Genomic DNA, 23225 nt, shown 5'->3' on the forward strand with positions numbered 1-23225 from the left:
GGGAGTGCTGGCGTAAGCCACACTCCTAGACAGAGAACTTTTTCCCATATAAAATATAGATAATTATTATATTAATATGGGCTTTTTTTTATTGACAATCCTCTAGGGGTCAATAATCTTATGGTGTCAAATAATTTGTAACCGTATTTTTTTTTACCTTTTTGATATGATACAAAAAAACAATTCAACGAGGCTGATAGTATCATTTCAGATGTAAACTCGGAAAAAAGTACATGACAGTGAAACCTTTTGCTAATATCATAATAAGACAAGGGACAATTAAAATTGTCAAGATGTAAAATACACACATAGAGGTGACATTCAGACACTCCCTACTAATATACATCATATAGTGAAGGCCTTAATATATCAACCTTAAATTGTCTAGACGGATTGGGATTCACCCAAAAACAGAGCAGGCTAGCAAAAGAACAAGTCAAAGAAGACCAACTAAAACGGTAATGGAATCACAATTGGCTCTAACTGATCAGTCATTTAACACTCGATACTCATCCTAGTTCCTAGAGGCTCTAGATGATCTATTTGATGATTTCACCATTACCAGTTCTTATATTTCAGGTCACCCGATCATCTTTGCTAGCCAAGGCTCTAGATGATCTCCTTTTGAATATTTTTTCTGGCTACCTCTCCTTCTCCTTAAAGTAAGCTTGATAACAACAATAGAAATCGAGCAATTTTCCACCGCAATAAGAGTTATCGGGGCGACCAAGGTATAATGTTGGCCAGATTACGATTCAGACCGATTAACGACTGTTTAGGCTTGATTTTAGACCAGTTGGATTATAGACTTGCAACTGTAGGTAGCAAGTGGGATGTCTTTCCTATCTCCATCCCACCACGGGGATTTTGTTTATGGTAGCCTGGAATATTGTATTTCATTTCAAATAATCACTACGAACTGAATAGAAAGCCAAGCCTCTTTAACATCTCGATCTGGTGTTAATTAGCGGTGGTGAGGTTTGGGTTCACATCAAGAATAATGGTTACAGTACCCAATTTTAAATAGAGTTGAAGTCCTAATTCCAAGTTTAATTAAGGTTAGAGACTTGGTCAGATAATAACTTCGAAAAGTGGCCAGACCAGTCAATTGAACCAGATTACAAGTGCCATGTATGCAGTTTCTGCTAATCCGATTAGATTCCCAATTTTGGAAAAAACTGGCCTAGTCCTGAAAAAACAAGAACTGAAAACACCAAAAAACAGTAACATTTTTTTGAAGGAGAGAAAGTGTTCCTTCATCCATGAATCTACTGTCATAATTACTCACCTTTCACTAAGTTCATTTGAGTTTGATATGTTGCACAAACTGTTTGATTCGAAATTCGATGGGCAAAGGTAGATGAAGGGGAGTACTATTTCACTTCCCTTTTTGCTAGTTCCAGGCCAAAGGTTCTATTTCATTGCCTAAAAACTGGTATACAGTAGCTCACTAAGTCATTCAGCCAGATGACTTTCTGACTAATCATTCCACCAGGCCAAGCCCAAGGGTTTGGGAGCCAACTAATAGTTTCATATAGATGGTAAACAGAGAAATCAGAAGCACTGTCATAGAATGAAAAGTAATGTAACCTAAAGAAAATAAAATCAAAGTAACAAAAACAATCACCCAATCAGTTGCTTCTTGGCCAGACCTGGTGAGGGACTGCAAATTCAGCTACCACCTAAGAGTCTTGAGCTTTTCAGACTCAAATTATCATTCACCTATAAAAGCCAATCAATCTAATGTCTTGCATCCTTCAGACCAAACAAAAAAACACCAGTATCTAGGGACCCGTTAAATCCGCGTTTGGGTTGGGTGGTTTTGGTTTGGTTTGAGAAGAAAACGGACCAATTTAACCAATTTTTGGGGGGGCCTTGTTTTAACAATTTTTAATATTATTCCAAGTTTTGTGGCATTGTATGTTGTTTAATGCAACAGAAATCCAGAAATGATTCTCATTCATTGAAAGTGAAGTTTCATGTTGTGTTTGGATTGGGTAGGTACTTTTCATGTCATGTTTGAGTTGACCTACTAGACCCATTTTACTTTGGGCTTATGTTCGTTCAGGTCAAGCCATTTTGTGTCAAAATCCAAAACCAACACAACATCACAGTTGCCACCCTAATACAGTCTCCATGAATGGTGGAGTTTGCATTGATTCTCCAATGAAACTATATACATTTCATAACATCAGCAGAACAGAAAATTTAATTTAAAACTTAAAAATGTCATACAACTTTTTTTCTTTGTTTAAATCTTTCAGATTATGATCTGTCACATAATTAAAACTGAAAAAAAAAAAAAAAGGGATACGAAAATTGCCATAATTACTCTTGATGATATAAGAGTTCCCCTACAGGTTTCTAGCAATCATGTCATGTATAAGACAAGAACCTGTATCACATGTTGGTACCTGAGTTTTTCCCTCGGATAGAACAGAGTCTATGCTTTCAACTATATTGGCTAAGAAGAAGCAATGGAAATGAGTTCCTGCTTACCTCAAACAAGAATTCCGAAGCAATTCAAATTATGCAGCTTAAGATGGTATAATTGGGGGCTTCCTTATCTTGGTTGCTTGTTCAAATGCATAAGCAATCTCTATCAGTGTTCCCTCTGATCCTTTAACCCCACCAAACAGGATCCCAATGGGCACACCCTTGGGATCAGAACCAGCATGAACATTCTTAGGGTTAAAACCTGCAGGCACTGTTATGCCGGGATGCCCTCCAATTGCTAGAATGGATCCTCCATTGGATTCTGGAGCCACAAATGCATCCAAATTATTATCCATCATGAACTTCTCAAAGCCCTTTACAAGGTTTTCTAACTTCTGGATTGCCTCTGTGTATGCATTACTTGGCAGGACAGTTTCTTGGGCATCTTCAAAAAAATCCTGTCCATATTCTTCCAACATTTCCTGCAAGTAAGAAAAATAATTTGTAAGGGGGCAATGAGGATTTGATTTCAGTATTTGAACGGGGAAGAAATTTATCTTCCAAGTTTCATTTTTGTCTAAACAGAATGAGTGCATTGAACCTCTCTTCTTTTGTCCCCTCTTATCTTTGTGAAATTTGTGTAGAGTGTAAGGTTGTATAATTGTATTCTGAAGCATAATTGTCCTCAATTTGTGTAACCGACCAATTTTATGCTAAGAAATTGTATTGCCAGCAGGATGCTATCAAAAGGTCATTAAAAAACAAAAAGTTATGAATCCAGACAGGGTCTATCATAAAGAATAACTCATCTCCCTGAAATGTTCTCCAAACAGCAATCTATGTCAGCAGAGTTCAGTATCTTAAACAACCAAGATTTGATAATATTGATAATATAAGTATAAATAGACAACAATAAAAAAGCAACGACACTGTATTGATGTAAATACGATCAAGTTGTTGAACAATTCATATGGCAGTGGTTCATGGGTGCAGGATACCATGACTGACACAGGCTGCTTCTGTGTCGTGGGTAAAGAAACTATTAAAGAAATAAGTGACAAGGTCCAATGACATGAATACTCACCGCTGTTGCATGTTCTTTATTATAGGCAATGACATCAGCTAATGACCTGACTGGGGATTTAAGCAAGTTGGAGAAGTAAGCATTTAGATCACGCTTGATCTCATGCTGAAGAGCTACCAATTCACCACTTTCATAAACATTCATGATTGTTTCCAAGTCAGGTACCACAAGATCATCTAACACATCAGCTCCTTTCTCCCTAACATCAAAACGAACAGGAGATAAAACATAATCAGATAGCATGAATTACACAATGTCAAAAACTTAGGCAGTGGCAGTGGCTGGGTTTTAGTGCCATTATATAACAGTCCTAACACTAAAAATCCAAGGGATGTGAGCCATATGTAGGACAATGAATGACCGCAATGTTTACACCAGTGAGGTTATGAACTGCTGGATCAGGTCTTAGCCCTTAGTAGTAAGAGAATGCTGTTTTGAACGTGAGGTGCAATGCGGACGGAAGATTTGATGCTAATATAAGAAAGACAGAAACCTGAAGGAGCAACAACATGACAAATATATCCTTACCTTATGGTTTTGAGATTATTTTGAAAGATATCCGGTATTGGGGAATCCTCTGCATATGCATTCTTGAAATAGTACCAAAGGTTTGCTATTTTTTTTCCTCTGAGTCCATCAATTCTCAAGAACTGCCTGTATCCATCAGTTGGAATGTATTGGGCAGCATCAAGGGTTATCTGGTCTCGAGGGTCATAACCAACGATTACATCAAGCACATGCACAGCATCAGACACTGTCCTTGCAATGGGACTGCCAAGGGAATTGATAGAAAGAATCAAATAAGCAACATGTACTCTATGTATTTGACTCTCCTCAAACAAATTGATTTAGCACTTCAAATAGCTTCCCATAAGATACAGCAGCTCTAATTTGACAGCTTATTTCATCAAAATCACAAGGTAAAAGGGCAAAAAGGAATATAAAATTTGAATCCAAGCTTACCCAACAGTGTCCTGTCTAAGGCTTAATGGTACAACCCCAGACCTACTAGTAAGACCCACAGTTGGCTTGATGCCCACAACACCATTTAAACTGCAAGGATTGATAATGGAGCTATCAGTTTCTGTACCCAGGGAAACCGTCACCAAGTTTGCTGCTACGCTAACTGCAGATCCTGTGCTTGAACCTCCCGGGTCACCGCCTATTTGATATGGGTTCTGACATCATCGGGATCCAATAAGGAAAGAAAACACAATGTCAGGAATCAAAGCAATGGAAATGATATCCCAATACAAATTAATGCAATAAAAGTTCACCTGCACTAATCCACCTCTCGCACTCCAACCGGACGGGATCTTTGTTAAAGACCTCCCACCCGCCCACTGTGTAAGGCCAGCTTTCCCCAATATGATAGCTCCTGCCCTCCTAAGTCTATCAACAACCCCTGCATCTCGAGGGACGACAGAACCATAGAGTGCCCATGATCCGGATGTCGTCTCCAGTTTATCCTTGGTTGCAATATTGTCCTTAAGCAGCACTGGAATCCCTCGTAGTTTAGCACAATCTGGGACTGGGGGTTCTTCACAATCACAATCTGGGAAGCAGCGGGTTTGTGATCTTCGTAGGCGTTGATCTCCCTCGCTCAGGGCTAGAGCATCAGGGTTCACCTGGATCACAGCATGAATTATAGGGTTCCATTTGTCAATGGCATCTTTGTAGTACTGGACTAGTTGTTTCGATGTGAGGGAATTTTGTTTGAAAGCTGACTGAATCTCTTCAATGGTCGCTTCTTCGAACTTGAACACCATTGAAGAAACTTTCAGGAATGAACAGATTTTAATACCGTACTATTCTTTAGCAGATTCCCTGAATGAGAGAAGATTAGTAAATGTTTTCTTTTTTTGTGCCTTATGAGTTATATGAGTCATGACGTGTCCAAAAGAAACTGAGAATAAATCTGAAGCTCCCGATCTAAAATACTTGGTAGAACTATGATAGCATAATAGTCAACCTGTGCAGTGTTCATCACTTGGGCAGTCTTTGATTTGGGTAATATTTTTATGGGACTGGTATAGGCCGCACTCCCGGAAAGAGAACTTTCTTCCTAATTTTAATTAGTTTTTTCAATTAGTTCTTTCTCCCCAGATTATATTACAGGAATAAAGTTCTCTCCACTGGAAGCGCACAATACTCCTAGCATGGTTCGTAATCTTGAATAACATTGGTCGATATCGATCGAATTAGATCAGTATCGATCGAGGTCGATCCCAATAGTAGACTGATACGGCAAGGTTTGACTAGATTGTTGACTAGATCGGTCAATCCGATCCGATCCTTGATCGATCTGACTAAATATTTTTGGAATTTTTTAAAGTTTTCAAGTTTTTTTTTTTTTTTTTTAATATTATCTTGATCGATACTGACCAATACCAATTGATATTGATCGATCTGATCCGATTAATATCAGTCGATCCGATCCTGAGATCACAACACCCACCGACTTTGGCCGATACATGATCCGATTCATAAAAAAACGATTTTGGGGGAACAACCTGCACCCAGATGCGCTCCCGGATAGAGAACGTGCATCCTATATTATATAATACATATTATATAAGGAGAAAAGAATGTTACGTGGCTCCTACACTTAGACACATAAATGTCTTAATCTTAATTACTAACTCTAAGTTAAATGATTAAGTACATTTATGGATCCTAATTGATGTAATTAAGGCATTTTCCTAAATTAGAAATCCTAACTCTATGGTCAAGGGTCTATTTGAAAAAATGATTAAGCACTTAATCTAGGTTTAGCATGATAAGAAAGATAGCAACATATAATTTGAGATGAAACTAGACATAGGAATTTATAAAATGACAAGATTGTCCTTGGGGCCATCATGCACGAAAAAGGCTTAAAACTTCGTTTGGATGCAAAAAATTTGCCAAAATATTTTTTAATTATTAAAAACATATAAAGAATATGGAAAAAAAATGTTTTAAAAAAATCTAACAAAAATCACACACGCAATTACCAAAATGTCCTTGGAGGGCAAAAGCGGAAAAAAAAACCCCCTAAGATGCATTAAACGAATAGGAAAGAGTTTAAATACCTAAACTTAGAAATGATATGCCATTAAACATGAATGAAAAATATTTCTTGAAGTTCCACGGTAAAATAGTGGCCAAATGACCAAAATACCCTTGAATGGTAAATGTGGTAAATACAACTAGACATGTTGTTTTTCTTTCCAAAATGACTTTGAAAAACCCCCTTATGCTCAAAACATTTTGTTTTGCTAAAAGGTGCATCATTTCGAGGTAAAAACCTACATTTCTCCTAACTTGATAGAATTACCAAAATGCTCCTATAGGGTAGAGAAATGCAATTTTATGCATTGAAGAGCTTGAATGGACATGTCGGTATATGGAAACTTTCCAAAAATCATTTGAAGCGGGATGTAATGCATCAAAAACAGTTTTCATCATTTTTTGGGATTTACTGCATTTTTAGAATTTTAATTTATGAAATTACCAATAGGGGAAAATTGCGATTTAATTTCATGCTTTCAGAAAAAGGGTAAAAGGTGGACAAAGACAAACTTACATGCTTTCCTTCTTTTGCAACTACCCTTGACTCCGTAGTCCGTACATCAAAGTAATCTCAAATTAAAGATTTACATAATTTACATCATTACTATAAGACATTATTCTTCACTGTAAAAGTAAAATATCAATAATATTAAAATAGAAAGGCTTGCTGAATTTCCAAAATAGAAATCACCATTTTATGGACTGCATGTGGGTTGCAACTGGCAACTCTAAAGGAGGCTAAACGTTTCAAAAAAACCTACCAAACCAAGGTGTCCATAGTTTATATCATGAAATGGCCATATTACCCCCTTCATGTGTTAAATATTGCATGTAATTAGATGTGGGGTTTTGAAAAGGCATGAGAGTAGGTTGGTCAAATTCAAAATGCACCATAAATGCATTGAAACAAAAAGATTTCTTAATAATGTGGTCTGTAAATGATGACTATTTGTTAGGGCATTTCCATGCAGTGGCTGGCTAGCTGCAGTTTTAGAATTCAGACTTTCAGAGTTGTTTCAGGTTTCCCAATTGTGACTCTGTTGATTACCATGCAAAGGTAAGGCAAGAGATCGTTGTTTGGCCGTGTAGTGCTTGCACCAGCAGGAGGCAAATAAGAACGCATACAGAGACATCAACATAGATATGATTTGATTTCATGAGAACAGGGCGGTACTGTGATGCGCTCTTGTGTCTGGGCGCAGGAGCCACATGATCAAGCGTGGTTTTTCCCATATATTATTGGTGAAAAGTTGTGTATATGGCCATGTATGTATGTACATGGTCATCATGTTAGGGTTTAGGGTTTAAGCACAAGGTTGCTTAAAGCATTACACCCTGAGTATCTAGTTTGGAATATCCAGACTGCAGCCTCCAGCTAGTATTTATAGGAAAACTAGGGTTTAGGTCAGATGGACTAATTACTAGATTGCCTCTCACAGCCTGAGTATTAATACAAGTAGGATTATATTAAAACATATGAAGGGATATTACATAAATACCCTTACAATCTCCTCTTATGTTCTACATATATCCACCACACATGTATAGAAACCATTGTTCAATCAGTAATTGAATCAATATAAATTGAATAAATCGAATATCAATAATCTAATAAATCAAATAAATAATAAGAAAACATCAAAAAGTAAAACTAGGATTTTAGGTCAAAACTAAACCCAACAATAAATCCGAAGTTCCACATGCAGGTGACTAAACCAAAAAAAATAATCAAAAGGAAAAATCCTTGCAATCCATATGACTTTACTCATCAAGTAAGTCATCCTCATCGAGATTCAGGTTCAACTGTTCTCCTCCATCTTCGTCATTCTCTATAATTTGTCAAATATGAATTCAATCATTTGCACAATAGTATCTAGTTCAACAATAAGAACTTAGTAAATTCCATATATGGTTGAAGATAAATAAAAAACAATAAGCATTATCATCAAGTTTTTTTACAAGAACTCGATCCTATATAGTCTCTATCATAAGGACCATACCATGTTTCCATTTGGAATACTGTGTTCGTCATATCAGTCATAGATTTATGTTGTATCATCAAATTTGAAATGGTACACCATACTATGAAAGACATATCATCAAATTTGGAATGACATAAAGAGTAGCACAATATCATTGAACCATATCAGACATTTTTCATATTCCTTTGTAGAATAACAAAGTAAGGAAACTTCACATGAAGAATTTGCGACACCATCAAATTTGGAATGGTTTCACAAACCCTCATACTTAATAACCTAATTAAGTTATCTGAAGCATGTAAATTGTCCCGAATGCTTACCAAGGCTAAATGAGATTCGAATAATTCAAAATAATACTGGGTTAGGTTAAGACCTGACTAAATGGTCTTTAATCCCATCTCCCCCGTAGTTTTGAATGTTCGATCGTTGTTCAATCCCTTTGTAAGGGCATCTGTCGTATTATCCTTCGATCTCACATCAATCAAAATGATAATCCCTTGTTCTATTCGATAATTCAGCATGACCTGTTTCAACCTGATGTGTCTCCGCTTACCATTAAAGAGTGAGTTATTCACTATCGTCTTTATTGCTTAATTATCACAGAATATAGATATAGAGTTTAACTTAAAACTCCTCAATGGAATATCTATGATCAGATCCTTTATCCACTCTGCTTCATCTCCTGCAGAAGCTAGAGCATAAAGTTTTGATTCCATAAATGACAGAGCAATACCAATCTGTCTCTTGGATTTCCATGCTACAGCTACTCCTCCTAGTGTAAATACATAACCACTAGTGGATCTACTGTCTCCCAAATCTGAGCACCAAGATGCATCAAAATATCCTTCCAAAGTTGGAGGATGTCCAGTATAACATAAAGCATAACCTAGAATACCTTTAAGGTATCTCATCAGCCTCGTCAGGGCATCCCAATGCTCTTTTCCAGGATTACTAGTAAAATGACTCAGCATGCCTACCGTAAAGTCTATGTCTGACCTAGTGCAACTCATTGCATACATGAGACTACCAATAAGTTTAGAATATTATAACTGATTCACGGTGTCGCCTGTGTTAGGTTTCAACCGTTTGTTATAGTCATAGGGTGTCTCAATCGGTTTACAATCACGGTATCCCCAACTAGAAAGTAGCCTCTCAATGTAATGAGATTGGCTAAGGGTGATCCCTTGCTCATCGAAGCTTACTCTCATTCCAAGAATGGTGTCTACCATACCAAGATCTTTCATGTTGAATTCTTTGGGCAATGTTTCTTTAATGTCACTCACTACAGAGAGACCAGATCTAGAACCTAGAATTAACTTGTCGTCTACATATAAGCAAATAATCGCGACCTTGTTTGACTCAGACAAAAAATAAAGGAACTTATCCGAGTTGCTGGTTTGAAAACCAAGGCTCTTCACTGTCTTGTCAAACTTCTCATGCCAGAATTTAGGTGCTTATTTAAGACCATAGAGAGATTTGTTTAATTTACAAGGAATTATTACTTTAATTGATGTGAGATTGAAGGATAATACGGCAGATGCCCTTACAAATGGATTGAACAACGATTGAACATTCAAAACTACGGGGGAGATGGGGTTAAAGACCATTTAGTCAGGTCTTAACCTAACCCAGTATTATTTTGAATTATTCGAATCTCATCTAGCCTTGGTAAGCATTCAGGACAATTTACATGTTTCAAATAACTTAGTTAAGTTACTAAGTATGAGGGTTTGTGAAACCATTCCAAATTTGATGGTGTCGTAAATTCTTCATGTGAAGTTTTCTTACTTTGTTATTCTACAAAGGAATATGAAAAATATCTGATATGTTTCAATGATAAAGTGCTAGTCTTTATGTCATTCCAAATTTGATGTTATGCCTTTCATAGTATGGTGTACCATTCCAAATTTGATGATACAACATAAATCTATGACTGATATGACGAACACAGTATTCCAAATGAAAACATGGTATGGTCCTTATGATAGAGACTATATAGGATCAAGTTCTTGTAAAGAAACTTGATGATAATGCTTATTGTTTTTTATTTATCTTCAGCCATATATGGAATGTACTAAGTTCTTATTGTTGAACTAGATACTATTGTGCAAATGATTGAATTCATATTATCTTATGAAATTCATATTTGACAAATTATAGAGAATGGCGAAGATGGAGAAGAACAGTTGAACCTGGATCTCGATGAGGAAGACTTACTTGATGAGTAAAGTCACATGGATTGCAAGTACTTTTCCTTCTTCTTTTTTTCTCAAACAAATCAAAACAATTCGTTGAAGAGATGGCTCTCTGCCAACGTGATTTGGCCTTTTTCTTTATTTATTTTTTTTCAATAATCAATGCAATCAAGAACCTTCTTGTCCAATGAATATCTTTGACACAAAAGATAAAAAGGCAAAACTTACGAATACACACGCACAAGCACGATAACCAAAGCTACAAAGTTGAAAGGTGCAAACAGAATCCACCGTATTCCGATTTCAAGAATCAACTGCGGCTTCCTCTTCGCGATATCCACTAGCAATTAACACCTAATATTTGCCATGAAAGCTTCGTGAATGATATGCCCACGCCAAAACCGATCTCTCACAACCAAAATTGTGAATCTGAAAATCCAAAGTCGATCTTGATCGCAAAGAAACGAAAATATTAATGCTTTAAGATTGTTAGGGTTTAGGGTTTAAGCACAAGGTTACTTAAAGCATTACACTCTGAGTATCTAGTTTGGAATACCTAGACTGCTGCCTCCAGCTAGTATTTATAGGAAAACTAGGGTTTAGGTCAGATGGACTAATTACTAGATTGCCCCTCACAGCCTGAGTATTAATACAAATAAGATTATATTAGAACATATGAAGGGATATTACATAAATACCCTTACACATCACACTTCAACTGTCGGATGGGCATGAAGTGGTGACCGTGTAATTCTAGTTATGTCCCCTATAGGATGCATGGCGACGACTGTGGATGTACACAACTGTATATGAAAACTAGTTGATGAGCACATTTATGGGTGAAATCTTAGGGCATAAAGCATACATTTTACCACATTGGACAGAGTTACTTTGGTGCTTTCTTGTGCTTTTAAGGTTTTGGGCTATTTTGGGTTATTCTGGACTATCGGGAGCTGCATGTCCCAAGTTACACGTAAAGTTATCAATTTTTCTTTCCATAGCTGTAAAGAGGATTAAATTTGGAGCAAGTTGGATGTGACGGACTGCAAGTATGCATTCGTCTAGCCCACTGTACAGTTGATTATTCTTTTCAGCCCAAGAAAGAATAATGGGTCAGAAAGAAGCTGTAGTGCAAGCCCATAGTCATTCTACTACTGTCCAAGAACATTTTTGACATTATAGAAGATATTTCTAAGCAATGGTGAAAATCTACTGCAAGTATAAGGCCATTTCGGCAATTTTGCATTCTTGAAGAGAGAGAAGGACTGCTACCCACATGGAGGAACCCACACTGCCACTAGATTCCATTATTTTCGAAGGCCCACTACTATCCACGATTTTTATTGGGCTGCATTTAATGCCCCAAGATTTTTAGAGGACACATTGGGGATTTTGTTATTTGGTTGAGTGGAATCCTAGTCATCACTCTCTCTCTCTCCTCCAACTTTTCAAGGGCACTTTTGAAATTCTACTTGGGATAGATTTATTTTGAAAGATATTCTCTCACCTATGGAAGGTTGAAAAGTCAAAGATGCTTTGATCTCATTGCTTGGAGAAGATATCTACAAAGAAAATGAAGCACTTGTTAGAATTAGAAGTTTACTTTTCTAGAAATAGAAGATTTATGTAGCTAGGATTTTTTGTATTTTCTTCTTTCTATTTTTTTTCTTTTTCTTAGGAGCCAAGGCATTGTAAAGGAGGAAGGAGAAAAGAATCTTCTCCTATTTTTGGATTCCCTTCTCACACTCTCTCTCCTCTCCACGATTTTTAGTGGGAGAGCAGCCCAAAATCGTGGAGCCCCTCCCCCTCTTTCCTTATTTCTCTTCTTCTCCCCTTTCCCTTATAAATACCCCCTACCTCTCTTGTAAAGTTGGCTCATTAATTAGTGAAATTTCTTCTCTTCTTTTCCTTCTAAATTGTTAGTTTTGACTTCAAGTTCGTAGTTTTGATTTCATAAGTCTAGTTTAATGGTTGTAATAGTTTTAGTTTAAAGCTTCCTAGTCTAAGTTCCTATGTTGATGACAAGACTTGGAGATTTAGAAGAGGAAGCCATGGTAAGTTTATTCAAGCACATCAAGGTATCTCATTCTCTAAACCCTTAATCTCATTCTCCCTCTCCTCTCTCTCTCTCTATCTTCTTCTTCTTCTCCCTCTATTTCTTTTATTTTTTTTATATGATTGTGGTTTGTGGATGCACTTTTATTCCCTTATTCCTTTTTATGTGGTTATTATGTGTGACTGCATTTTTATTCCTTTCAATTTGCGTTAGTTTGATAGGTTAGATGCTCATGTGTTAGGACGCCAATTTAATCCCTTAATTTTGTCAAATCCTTATGAGTTAGGATGCATTAATTTTCATTAGTTTAATTAGTTAGTTTAATTTAATACTTTAATTTGGTTCACTTTGCATTACTATTAAGTTAGTTAAATAGAGTGGCGTATATCTCCTCGTGTTCGACCCGTAGCTATGATTGATCCGTACGCTTGCGGTACTATTTTAACTCAAACACTGGTCCTATATTATTTCACAAAAACTTATTTATTATAGGTTTTTTTTTTTAAATAAAAAATAAAATTGGACCAGAGGAACCAAAAAAGGAACCTGATTCTGGTTCAACCCTACTTTGCCAAATTTGACCAAATAGACCGCAGTTCCGAAAAAGGACTAAGACAAAAGTATCCCTGATTGGTGTACCAGGTATATTTAACATTGATTAACATGTTGGCTCATGGGGCTTGGCATGATACTCTCAAATCTTACACAAGAGGTGAAAGGCAAGTGATAGTCTAAGAGGGTTTTCCCAATTTCTGTGATTGTTCACCTATATAAAGATTAAGGAGAACTCACTTGCCTCTTGGGACCAAACTTTACCACATGGCTTGGCTTGTGTCCCAATCTGAGAGCTTTCCTGGAATATGACAGTCACACCTGGGAGTTTAACTATATTTGAACTATGTCTAAAAGAAGATGATCAAAGACCTATTCCATGATTTTCATCAGGACTACACTGTGAGGTTGCTAAATTCATGAATTTGACCCACATGAAAGTGATTTGTTTAACCATTAATACTATCATAATATAGGATAATAAGACTTTTAACTAAATTGAGTGATCTAAAGAATATATTTGCTTGCTTTTGCTGCATTAGTTCAGCTGAATTGATTTGCAATTGACTAGCCTTACTGTCACAAACCCATTTACAAATTTCATATTCTGTACATTCCTCTCTTCTCTGAAGCACCAGATATTCTCAAACCCAAAAAAAACATAAAAAATCACCTTTGTCCTACATTAAAACACATCACTAGCTTCTGACAAATACTGAAACCAAACAATCAAATTGTCTCTATTCACCTTTGTTCTATGTAAAACTCATCATTTAACTTCTGATAAAAGACTGAAGCTTATGCTATAAACACTGGAACTGCTAATGAGTATTACAAGTACATAATGGAAAAGAGAAGGGAAAAGTAAAGGAAAATTCATCCAGCTTAGAACCATCACCAGTGTCTTCAATATTTGCTATGAGGCAGAATTGGCAACCATCTTTTTGTATATGCAACTTCTTCTTGGATCTGTTATTCCCACCATAAACATAAGTTAGAAGTAGGAAAAAGCATCATAGAAGTAATAAATTTTTAAGGGAAGGAGAATACCAAAACAAATGAGGAGGACAAGGACTATATATCTGGTGCCCTTATGATTGAACATTACTTCCAATATTAGGGTGGAGTAGGGCTTGAGCCATGCTCTCATTCGAAAGCCCTTGGTATAGAAGATGTCTCACTTCGTCTGGACTTGTAATTTCAGTTATGTTCTCAATGAGTGTGAGTTCATCATTCCCTGCATTTTTGGGAAAACTTTTACCATCATTAACCAAAACTGCTTTGTTACAAGAAATTAGTGTACTTGAACATGTGGAAAATTTTCAATCTCTCTCTCTGGATCTCTAATACAAATTCATAGAAAACAAAATATAATTATGAATTGTTTAACATATTTAGATATCATAGCTGTTATTGGACTACCTTCAGGAGCTTGCCCACTATATGTGACAGGCAGTGCTGCATGGAAACTCTTGTTTGGGCTTGATGACAAATTTCCTCTGCCTTGGACACTCATAGGTGGGGTTGACGACGAAATACTTCTGCCCGGGGGATTGTTATTAGGGCTTGTCGATGAATTTCCTCTGCCTCGGACACTCTTAGAAGGGGTTGATGACAAAATTCCTCTGCCCCAGGAGTTGTTTTTAAGGCTTGATGACGAATTTCTTCTGCCTCGGACACTCTTAGAAGGGCTTGACGACAAAATTTGGGGTCCAAATTCGGATGGGTGTCGTGGGGAACTTCCGCCAGTGCTGATGCTGGGTGGGGCACTTTGTGACAAAGTTCTGTTCAGGTCAGAACTGGGAGTTCCAGTAGCTGTATTAACTGAACCTCTTAATGGGATTGGATTGCCACTTTCATCAAGACCAACCAATGAATTACTGGTATTCCTATGATTTAAAAGATAACTAAAAAAGTCTGATCTTGATGTAAAGCCATTGGGAATTCCAGTAGCTGTATTAACTGAACCACTGAAGGGGATTGGATTGCAACTTTCACCAATTGGCATTTCATCAAAACCAACCAATGAATTCTTGGTATTCCTATAATATAAAAGATAACTAAAAAAGTCTGATCTTGAAGTAAAGCCATTGGGTTCAACACCATCTCCTGTTTGTTTCTTGTCTTCTGGATCTTCCATTTCATAGGAATAAAAGAATCACCAGCAGTCTACAGACACCATTTTTTTAAATCGTTAATCACTTAACAATCTAAAACGGAAATGTTTAGAACAGATCAGGAATTAATAACAATACTAGAAAGAGAGAATTATCCCTTTTAACAATCCCATTTGATTAATATTCAGGAAGAGATTTTCAGAGTTTTTACCAAGAAAGCATAACAGATTACGGTAAACTTAATCTAACATTGCCTACAGAACAGGGAGCGAAAGCAAAAAACAGAGAATCTGATTTTATGAATAAAAGGGGGTCTCATTACAGTATTTCAACTAACAGAGAGAGAGAGAGAGAGGTTTTGAAATAGCGGAAATCTCAATTTCAGCCCCTCAAATACACCATGAATCTTATGTTCTTGATTACATATTCAAATTTTGATCAGAACCCAATTCAGAATCAAAGCAGAGCCGGTTCCTTCCTGCAACATCTGCTTACGTTTCTTCATACCGAAGCTTCTTACAGGTTTTAAATTTCAATCTTGACAAAAATGTCCATACAGGGAGAACCAGGGTTGGGGGAACGGATTAACAGATAGCTAGTATAATGCTTTAAATCTATGGGAAACACCCAAAAAATAGAAGGGGAATTCACTTGTTTTTCATAGTTCACAATAAACAGTTGCAAGAAATCTGATCAAGAAAAGAAAAAAAAAAAAAAGAGATATAGCTAGTTCATTTCCATTGTTCATAGATTTTCAAAGAAAAAAGGGAACAGGGAAGGAAAGAAGAAGAAGAAGAAGAAGACGAAGGACACTTACATGATTAGATGGTGAGAATTTGGTGGCTCCGCGAGTTCTCTATATTTTGTTTGCAGAGAACGATTTGGGTCTCTTGAGTTTCAGAGAATTAGAGGAGACTATGAGACTCTGTATCAGTGGAGCTCAAATGCCGCGAGAATCGAATTTGTGTTTGGACAAAACAGTAGGAAATAGCCAAAAAAAGGTTCAGCCCAACCATATAAGCTAAACTTTTTTTTTCCTTTTAGGTCCATGTAATTCTAACACATGATAGAATGGTGTGATTTTGCAGCATTGGCTAGAAGGGCAATGGTGTAATCTATCCCAGTCCTCTTTAGAGACATCGAGGAAGGAGAAGCCATTGTTGTTCAAGAAGGCTTCTTAGAGGGAATTGCTCTTGCGGTCTCATCTTGGAGTCTGATAACCAGAACGTTATATCCTATTTACAGAACCATGAGAAGGTGGTATTGGGGATGTAAACGGATCGGATTCGGCTCGGATAGTGTTATATTCGCATCCGCATCCGATTAGCTTTCAGACGGATTCGGATAGTACTAAACGGATACGGACACAGATACGGAACGTATATTTTATCCGTTTACATGTAAATATAGTTTTTCGGATACCTATAGCCTATCCATATCCGCATCCGTTTAGTTTTCGGACGGATTTCGGCTATTCATTTACATCCCTAGGTGGTACCCTTGACGGTGGAGCCTATTGTTCATGACATCAGATTTCTTAGTTCTTGTATTCTGGATTGTAAGTTCTCTTTTGTCCTTAGGAATCGCCTAGCTCGGAAGGCCCTGTCAATGCCTTGTATGACAGAATGGACAAATCCACTCCGTGGTTGGTTGAGAACTATAATTCTCCTGCCACGTATATGTCACGGGCCAATCAATAGACTCTCTTTTACCCCCCAAAAAACAAAAACAAAAAAAAAAAAAAAGATAGAAGGGCAGCATTTGGATTGGCCATGTAAATTCCAGACCCAAATTCAATTAAATTACCCTTCTATATAGCTCCATGTACTCATGTATTTTCAGCTATCTATTTATTGGCAGGCACCGTCATGTAGTCCACTCTGTAGATCTAGAGTTTCAATGTTTTTTTTTTTCTTTTGGCCACTTGGATGTTTTTCATTGAGGTAAATTGAGGAGTGAACAATGAACCTTGAGTCTATCTATCCATAAAAATTGGGTCACATTTGATATGTCATGTGTCAGATTTTTAGGTTGATTAGATTTCTTTACCTGATATTTATATTTGTTTTAAGTAATGAAATTTTCAACAAAATGAAAGGAGAGGAAAATCTAAAGCTTTAATAAAAGGAAAAGAACCATACCAATAAAAGCTAAGTACCTACCAAAAACTAGTGAGCAATCCGGACAATCCAAATACCCAATATTTTTATATGTACATGTAAAATTACGAGAAGCTATGATATATTATTGTTATTGGTGAAGCCTTATCTACATCTAATGTAGGAAGTACTAGTACTTTTTTTTTTTTTTAGTAAAATAAGAAGTATTGTTCACTCTTCCCCAATACCGACGGTCTCACTCACTGAATAATGGGCCGAGGGGAGTCAATTTTTGGGAGTTGTTTATACTAGGGTGGCAGCTTTGTACTTTCAGGAATTATGATTTCTCTATATTGTAATACATGAGACGTTCAATATAGGGGGTTACCTTATGAGGCAAGGTGTGTGAGAGTTTTGTAATTTCTTAGATAGAATAGTTGAAGCTCTGATTTATTGCTCGATTGTAGAGCTCATCTTGGGCGAATTATATGAATTTGTTGTGTGTGTGTGTGATTCTCTTTCATTTTTTTCTTTTGTAATCGTTGTTTTGCTACGTTGTTAATTCTTAACAATTAAAGCAAGAGAAAATTACACAAGTACATAAAAATGGGTTTCAGTTTACCAAATTACCTTGTCAATCTTTCCTCCAATTAAATTACCCAAAATAAAGATAGGTTTTACAAAATTATACAAAATAGTGAGGGACCTCTCCCTCATCCAAATATTTTAACATTTTTACTCTCAAGTCCCTCTACCTCCCCTCTTCAATCATCACCTCTACCCAATGACTAGCCATTGCTAATACGAAAGCATCAATGGAGTTTAGTAGATAGAACCCAATGGGCATGCTGTTGGATATTTGTGTCCATCAACTCCAGTTTAATCAATAAAGTGTTTATTTTATTTTATGCATGACATATATTTGTTGGGCTTGAAATGGTATCGGTACAAAATGGTTCGTTTTTACAATTTTGTCCATATCAATATCGTATCGAATACCATCTCGGAACAGGTATCTCATACCAATATCATACCAAATAAATTCGGTATGGTAGAGTACGGTATAGCCGATACATTTTTGGTATCGATATACGGTATGCGGTATGAGTTGACACCCTTATTCGGTGTGTATATGGTTATCACTAAAACGGTTGGATGCGCATGAAGTGGTGATCGTGTAATACTAGTTCAGTCCCCTAGAGGATGAGGGTGATCGTGCATGTACATGACCGTGTATGAAAACTGGACCTATATTATTTTATAAAAACCTGTTAAAATAGTTTTTTAAAACTGGACTAGAGGAACCAAAAAAGGAACCTGATTCTGGTTCAAACCTGCTTTGCCAAATTTGACCAAAAAGACTGCAATTCCAAAAAATAAGATTACAAAGAACACTACCAGGTCGCGTGCCCCCTGCACCTAGACGTAGGAGCACAAAATGACCACCCCACCCCCATGGAAAGGTGGAAGTCCCCATGATGCTTGCGCATGCCCCCCATTGGCCTCCGTGCTAGTGCTGATACCGCAACCAGGTGGCCTTCTCTTGCTCAAAAAAACAAATAAAATAAAAGAATCCCTGACTTGTGTACCAGGTATATTTGACAGTGACTCACATGAGGGCTGTTTACCCGGAAAAAAAAAACATGAGGGCTCAAGTGGCTTAGCATATATACTGAAGTGGTTGTTACAGAGTTAGTCCACCACCATATAGGATAATATTCTCATTTCTTACACAAGAGTTGAAAGGCAAGTGACAGTCTAATAGGATTTTCCCAATTTCTGTGACTATTCATTCACCTATATAAAGATTAAGGAGATCCCACTGGCCTCTTGGGATCAAACTTATATTAAGAATTCAATTGGACAGACACATTTGAGAGCTTTCCTGGAATATGACAGTCACACCTGGGAGTTTAACTATGTTTGAAATTACTTCAAGGAAACAGTTTTTTTGTTTTTGGTAATAAATGAATCATACAAACATTTTTAGTCTCAAACCATTGTTTCTGTGAATTTGAACCACATGTCTAAAAGACGATGATCAAAGACATATTCCAAGATTTTCATCAGGACTACTCTGTGAGGTTGCTACATTCATGAATTTGATCCACATGAAATTGATTTGTTTAACCATTAATACTATCATGACATGTACTAGGATTTTTAACTACATTGAGTGATCCAAAGAATATATTTCCTCTCTTTTGCTCCATTAGTTCAGCTGAATTGATTTGCAATTGACTAGCCTTACTGTAATAAACCCATTTACAAATTTCATATTCTCTACATTTCTCTCTTCCTCTGAATCACCAGATGTTCTTAAACCCAAAAAAAAAAAAATTCACCTTTGTCCTACATTAAAATACATCACTAACTTCTGACAAATACTGAAACAAAACAATCAAATTGTCTCTATTCACCATTGTTCTATGTAAAACCCATCATTTAACTTATAAAAGACTGAAGCTTATGCTATTAACACTGGAACTGCTAATGGGTATAACAACTTCATAATGGAATACCAAAACAATTGAGGAGGACAAGGAGCTACTAGGTAAAGAGTAGCATTCTATTTCTGGTGCCATTGTGATTGAACATTACTGCCAATATCAGGATGGAATACGGCTTGAGCCTTGCTCTCCTTCGAAGGCCCTTGGTATAGAAGATGTCTCACTTCATCTGGACCTGTGATTTCAGTTTTGTTCTCAATGTGTCTGAGTTCAGCATACCCTGCATTTTTGGGAAAACCATACCATCATTAACCAAACTGCTTTGTTACAAGAAATTAGTGTACTTGAACTTGTGTAACTTTTTCAATCTCTCTCTCTCTCTGAATCTTTAATACAAATTCATAGAAACACAGAATATAATTATGAATTATTTAACATATTTAGATATCATACCTGTAACTGGACTACCTTCAGGCGCTTGGCCACTACTTGTGCCAGGCATTGTTGCATGGGAACTCTTGTTAGAGCTTGACAACGAATTTCCTCTGCCTCGGATACTCCTAGAAGGGGTTGACGACGAAATTCTTCTGCCCCGGGGATTGTTATTAGGGCTTGAAGACGAATTTCCTCTACCCCGGGGATTGTTATTAGGGCTTGACAACGAATTTCCTCTGCCCCGGGGATTATTATTAGAGCTTAATGATGAATTTCCTCTGCGCCGGGAATTGTTATTAGAGCTTGACGACGAATTTCCTCTGCTCCAGGGAATGTTATTAGGTTTTGACGATGGAATTCTTCTGCCCCTTCTGCCCCGGGGATTGTTATTAGGACTTGATGAAATTTGGGGTCCAAATTCGAATGGGGGGTGTGGGAAACTTCTCCCGGTGCTGATGCTTGCAGGGGTACCTTGTGAGTCGTAGGGACCCCAAAGGGGGGGCATTAAGTCCCAGTCGTTCCAGGGACTGTTAGAGCTTGATGATAAAGTTCTATTCTGGTCGGAACTGGGAGTTCCAGTAGCTGTATTAACTGAACCACTGAATGTGATTGGATTGTAACTTTCATCAAGACCAACCAATGAATTACTGTTACTCCTATAGTTCAAAAGATAATCAAAAAAGTCTGAGCTTGATGTGGAGCCATTGGGTCCAACACCATCTCCTGCTTGTTTGTTGTTTTCTGGATCTTCCATTTCATGTGAATTAAAGAATCACCAGCAGTCTGCAGTCACCATTTTTTAAATTCTTTAATTGCTTACAATCTAAGATGGAAAAGTTCAGAACAGTTCAGGAATTAATAACAATACTAGAAAGAGTGAGAATTATCCCTTTAACAATCCCATTTGATTAATATTCAGGAAGATATTATCAGAGTTTTTACCAAGAAAGCATTACAGATTAAGGTAAACTTAATTTGGCATTCCCTACAGAACAAGGAACTGAAGCAAAAAAAAAAAAACAGAGAATCTGATTTTTATGAATAAATGGGGGTCTCATTACAGTATTTCAATAAACAGAGAGAGAGAGGTTTTGAAATAGCGGAAATCTCAACTTCAGCTCCTCAAATACACCGTGAATCTTATTTTCTTGATTACATATTCAAATCTTGATCGGAACCCAATTCAGAGTCAAAGCAGAGACGGTTCCTTCCTGCATCTTGCAACATTTGCTTTCGTTTCTTTCACTGAAGCTTCTTATAGGTTTTCAATTTCAATCTTGACAAAATGTTCATCCAGGGAGAACCAGGGTAGGGGGGACGGATGAACAGAAAGCTAGTATAATGCTTTAAATCTATGAGAAACACCCAAAAAAAGAAGGGAAATTCATCTGTTTTTCGTAGTTCACACAATAAATAGTTTCAAGAAATCTGATCAGAAAAAAAAAAAAAAAAAAAAGAAGAAATGTATAACAAGTTCATTTCCATTGTTCAAGATTTTCAAAGAAAGAAGAAGAAGACGAAGACGAAGGACACTTACATGATTCGATGGTGAAGATTGGTGGCTCTGAGAGTTTCTCTAAATTTTGTTTGCAGAGAACGATTTGGGTCTGTTGAGTTTCAGAGAATTGTAGGAGACTATGAGACTCTGTATTAGTGGAGCTCAAATACCGCGCGAATCGAATTTCTGTTTGGACGAAACAGCTTCTTTTAAATGTTTGTTTGCTGAGAAATAGAGGGAAGAGAAAAAAGGGGCAAAGACAAACATCTCAAAACCAATCATATAAATAACAAAAAAAACAAAAAAACAATGAAAAATTCATTATGGATCTTTATCCTCTCATGTTCTGTGCCCGGTACAGTTCGTCAGATTTTTCTCATAGGGGACTGAAATCGCCACCTTACCCCCTGTCTGAACACACTACCACCTGAGGTCCACCCCCTCTTATTAGAGGCACTAGGGAATTGTACCAGGCAAAGAACCCGAGAGGATAATTTTCCCTTATCCTATTGTTGAAATGGAATGAAAGTTTACTTTGGGGTTGGACTTAAATCTACCATGCCCATGGTTCAATCCAATCTGAGCTCAACATTATAAGCTTATCCTATTATTTATTTATTTTCAGTCCATGTAATTTGGGTGATGTGATTTTGCACCATTGGTTAGAAGGGCAACATTTGGATTGACCATGTAACTTCTAGACCCAAATTCAATTAAATACCCTTCTATGTCCATGCATCCATGTATTTTCAATTATCTATGTATTGGCATGCACTGTCATGTAGTCTTCTCGTAGATCTAGATTTTCAACTTTTTTTGCCACTTGGATGCCTTCCATTGAGGTAAAATTGAAGAGTGGGCAAAGGACCTTGAGGTCAGGTATCTACTAAATTTGGGTCCCATTTGTTATGTTATGTGACAAATTTTTAGGTTGACTAGATTTCTTTACATGATATTTATATTTGTCTTAAGTAATGAAATTTTTGACAAATGAAAAGAGAGGAAAATCTACAGTTTTAATAAGCCAAAAAAGAAAATAACCACATCAATAAAATCCAAGTACCTACCAGTCTACCACAACCTAGTTTCACAAGAGAATGATAAATTTGAACAAACCAAATACCCAATATTTTATATATACATATAAAACTATGACAAGCTATGATATATTAATGTTATTGGTGAAGCGTGATCTCCATCTAATCTAGGAAGTATTGTTCACGCTTCCCCAATAACTTTCTCCTACCAAGGATGTCATTCTGTAGCT

General features: G+C 36.8%; 2 protein-coding genes across 2 annotated transcripts; both read right to left on the bottom strand.

The window, feature by feature from the left end:
- Nucleotides 1–2338: 2338 nt before the first annotated feature.
- Nucleotides 2339–3763, bottom strand: LOC122665796 (probable amidase At4g34880). The gene is made up of 2 exons (XM_043861932.1): nt 3521–3763; nt 2339–2918 (listed from the first exon to the last, which is right to left on the bottom strand). Exons 1-2 carry the CDS (start codon nt 3761–3763, stop codon nt 2538–2540), a joined length of 624 nt encoding a protein of 207 aa, XP_043717867.1. The 3' UTR covers nt 2339–2537.
- Nucleotides 3764–3918: 155 nt separating this feature from the next.
- LOC122665797 (probable amidase At4g34880) lies at nt 3919–5324 on the bottom strand. Its single transcript, XM_043861933.1, has 4 exons — nt 4798–5324; nt 4484–4698; nt 4049–4291; nt 3919–3991 (listed from the first exon to the last, which is right to left on the bottom strand). Exons 1-4 carry the CDS (start codon nt 5287–5289, stop codon nt 3919–3921), a joined length of 1023 nt encoding a protein of 340 aa, XP_043717868.1. The 5' UTR covers nt 5290–5324.
- Nucleotides 5325–23225: the final 17901 nt, after the last annotated feature.

The sequence above is a fragment of the Telopea speciosissima genome, chromosome 6, assembly GCF_018873765.1.
Source record: "Telopea speciosissima isolate NSW1024214 ecotype Mountain lineage chromosome 6, Tspe_v1, whole genome shotgun sequence".
Taxonomy (NCBI): Eukaryota; Viridiplantae; Streptophyta; class Magnoliopsida; order Proteales; family Proteaceae; genus Telopea; species Telopea speciosissima.

Excerpts from the sequence above, each read along its gene's own strand:
- LOC122665796 (XM_043861932.1), bottom strand. The coding sequence starts at position 3,763 with ATGCTATCTGATTATGTTTTATCTCCTGTTCGTTTTGATGTTAGGGAG. Across the intron at positions 2,919-3,520 it reads ATAAAGAACATGCAACAGCG|GAAATGTTGGAAGAATATGG; the intron begins GTGAGTATTCAT and ends TCTTACTTGCAG.
- LOC122665797 (XM_043861933.1), bottom strand. The coding sequence starts at position 5,289 with ATGGTGTTCAAGTTCGAAGAAGCGACCATTGAAGAGATTCAGTCAGCT. Across the intron at positions 4,699-4,797 it reads CGAGAGGTGGATTAGTGCAG|AACCCATATCAAATAGGCGG; the intron begins GTGAACTTTTAT and ends CGATGATGTCAG. Across the intron at positions 4,292-4,483 it reads CTTAGACAGGACACTGTTGG|TCCCATTGCAAGGACAGTGT; the intron begins GTAAGCTTGGAT and ends TTCCCTTGGCAG.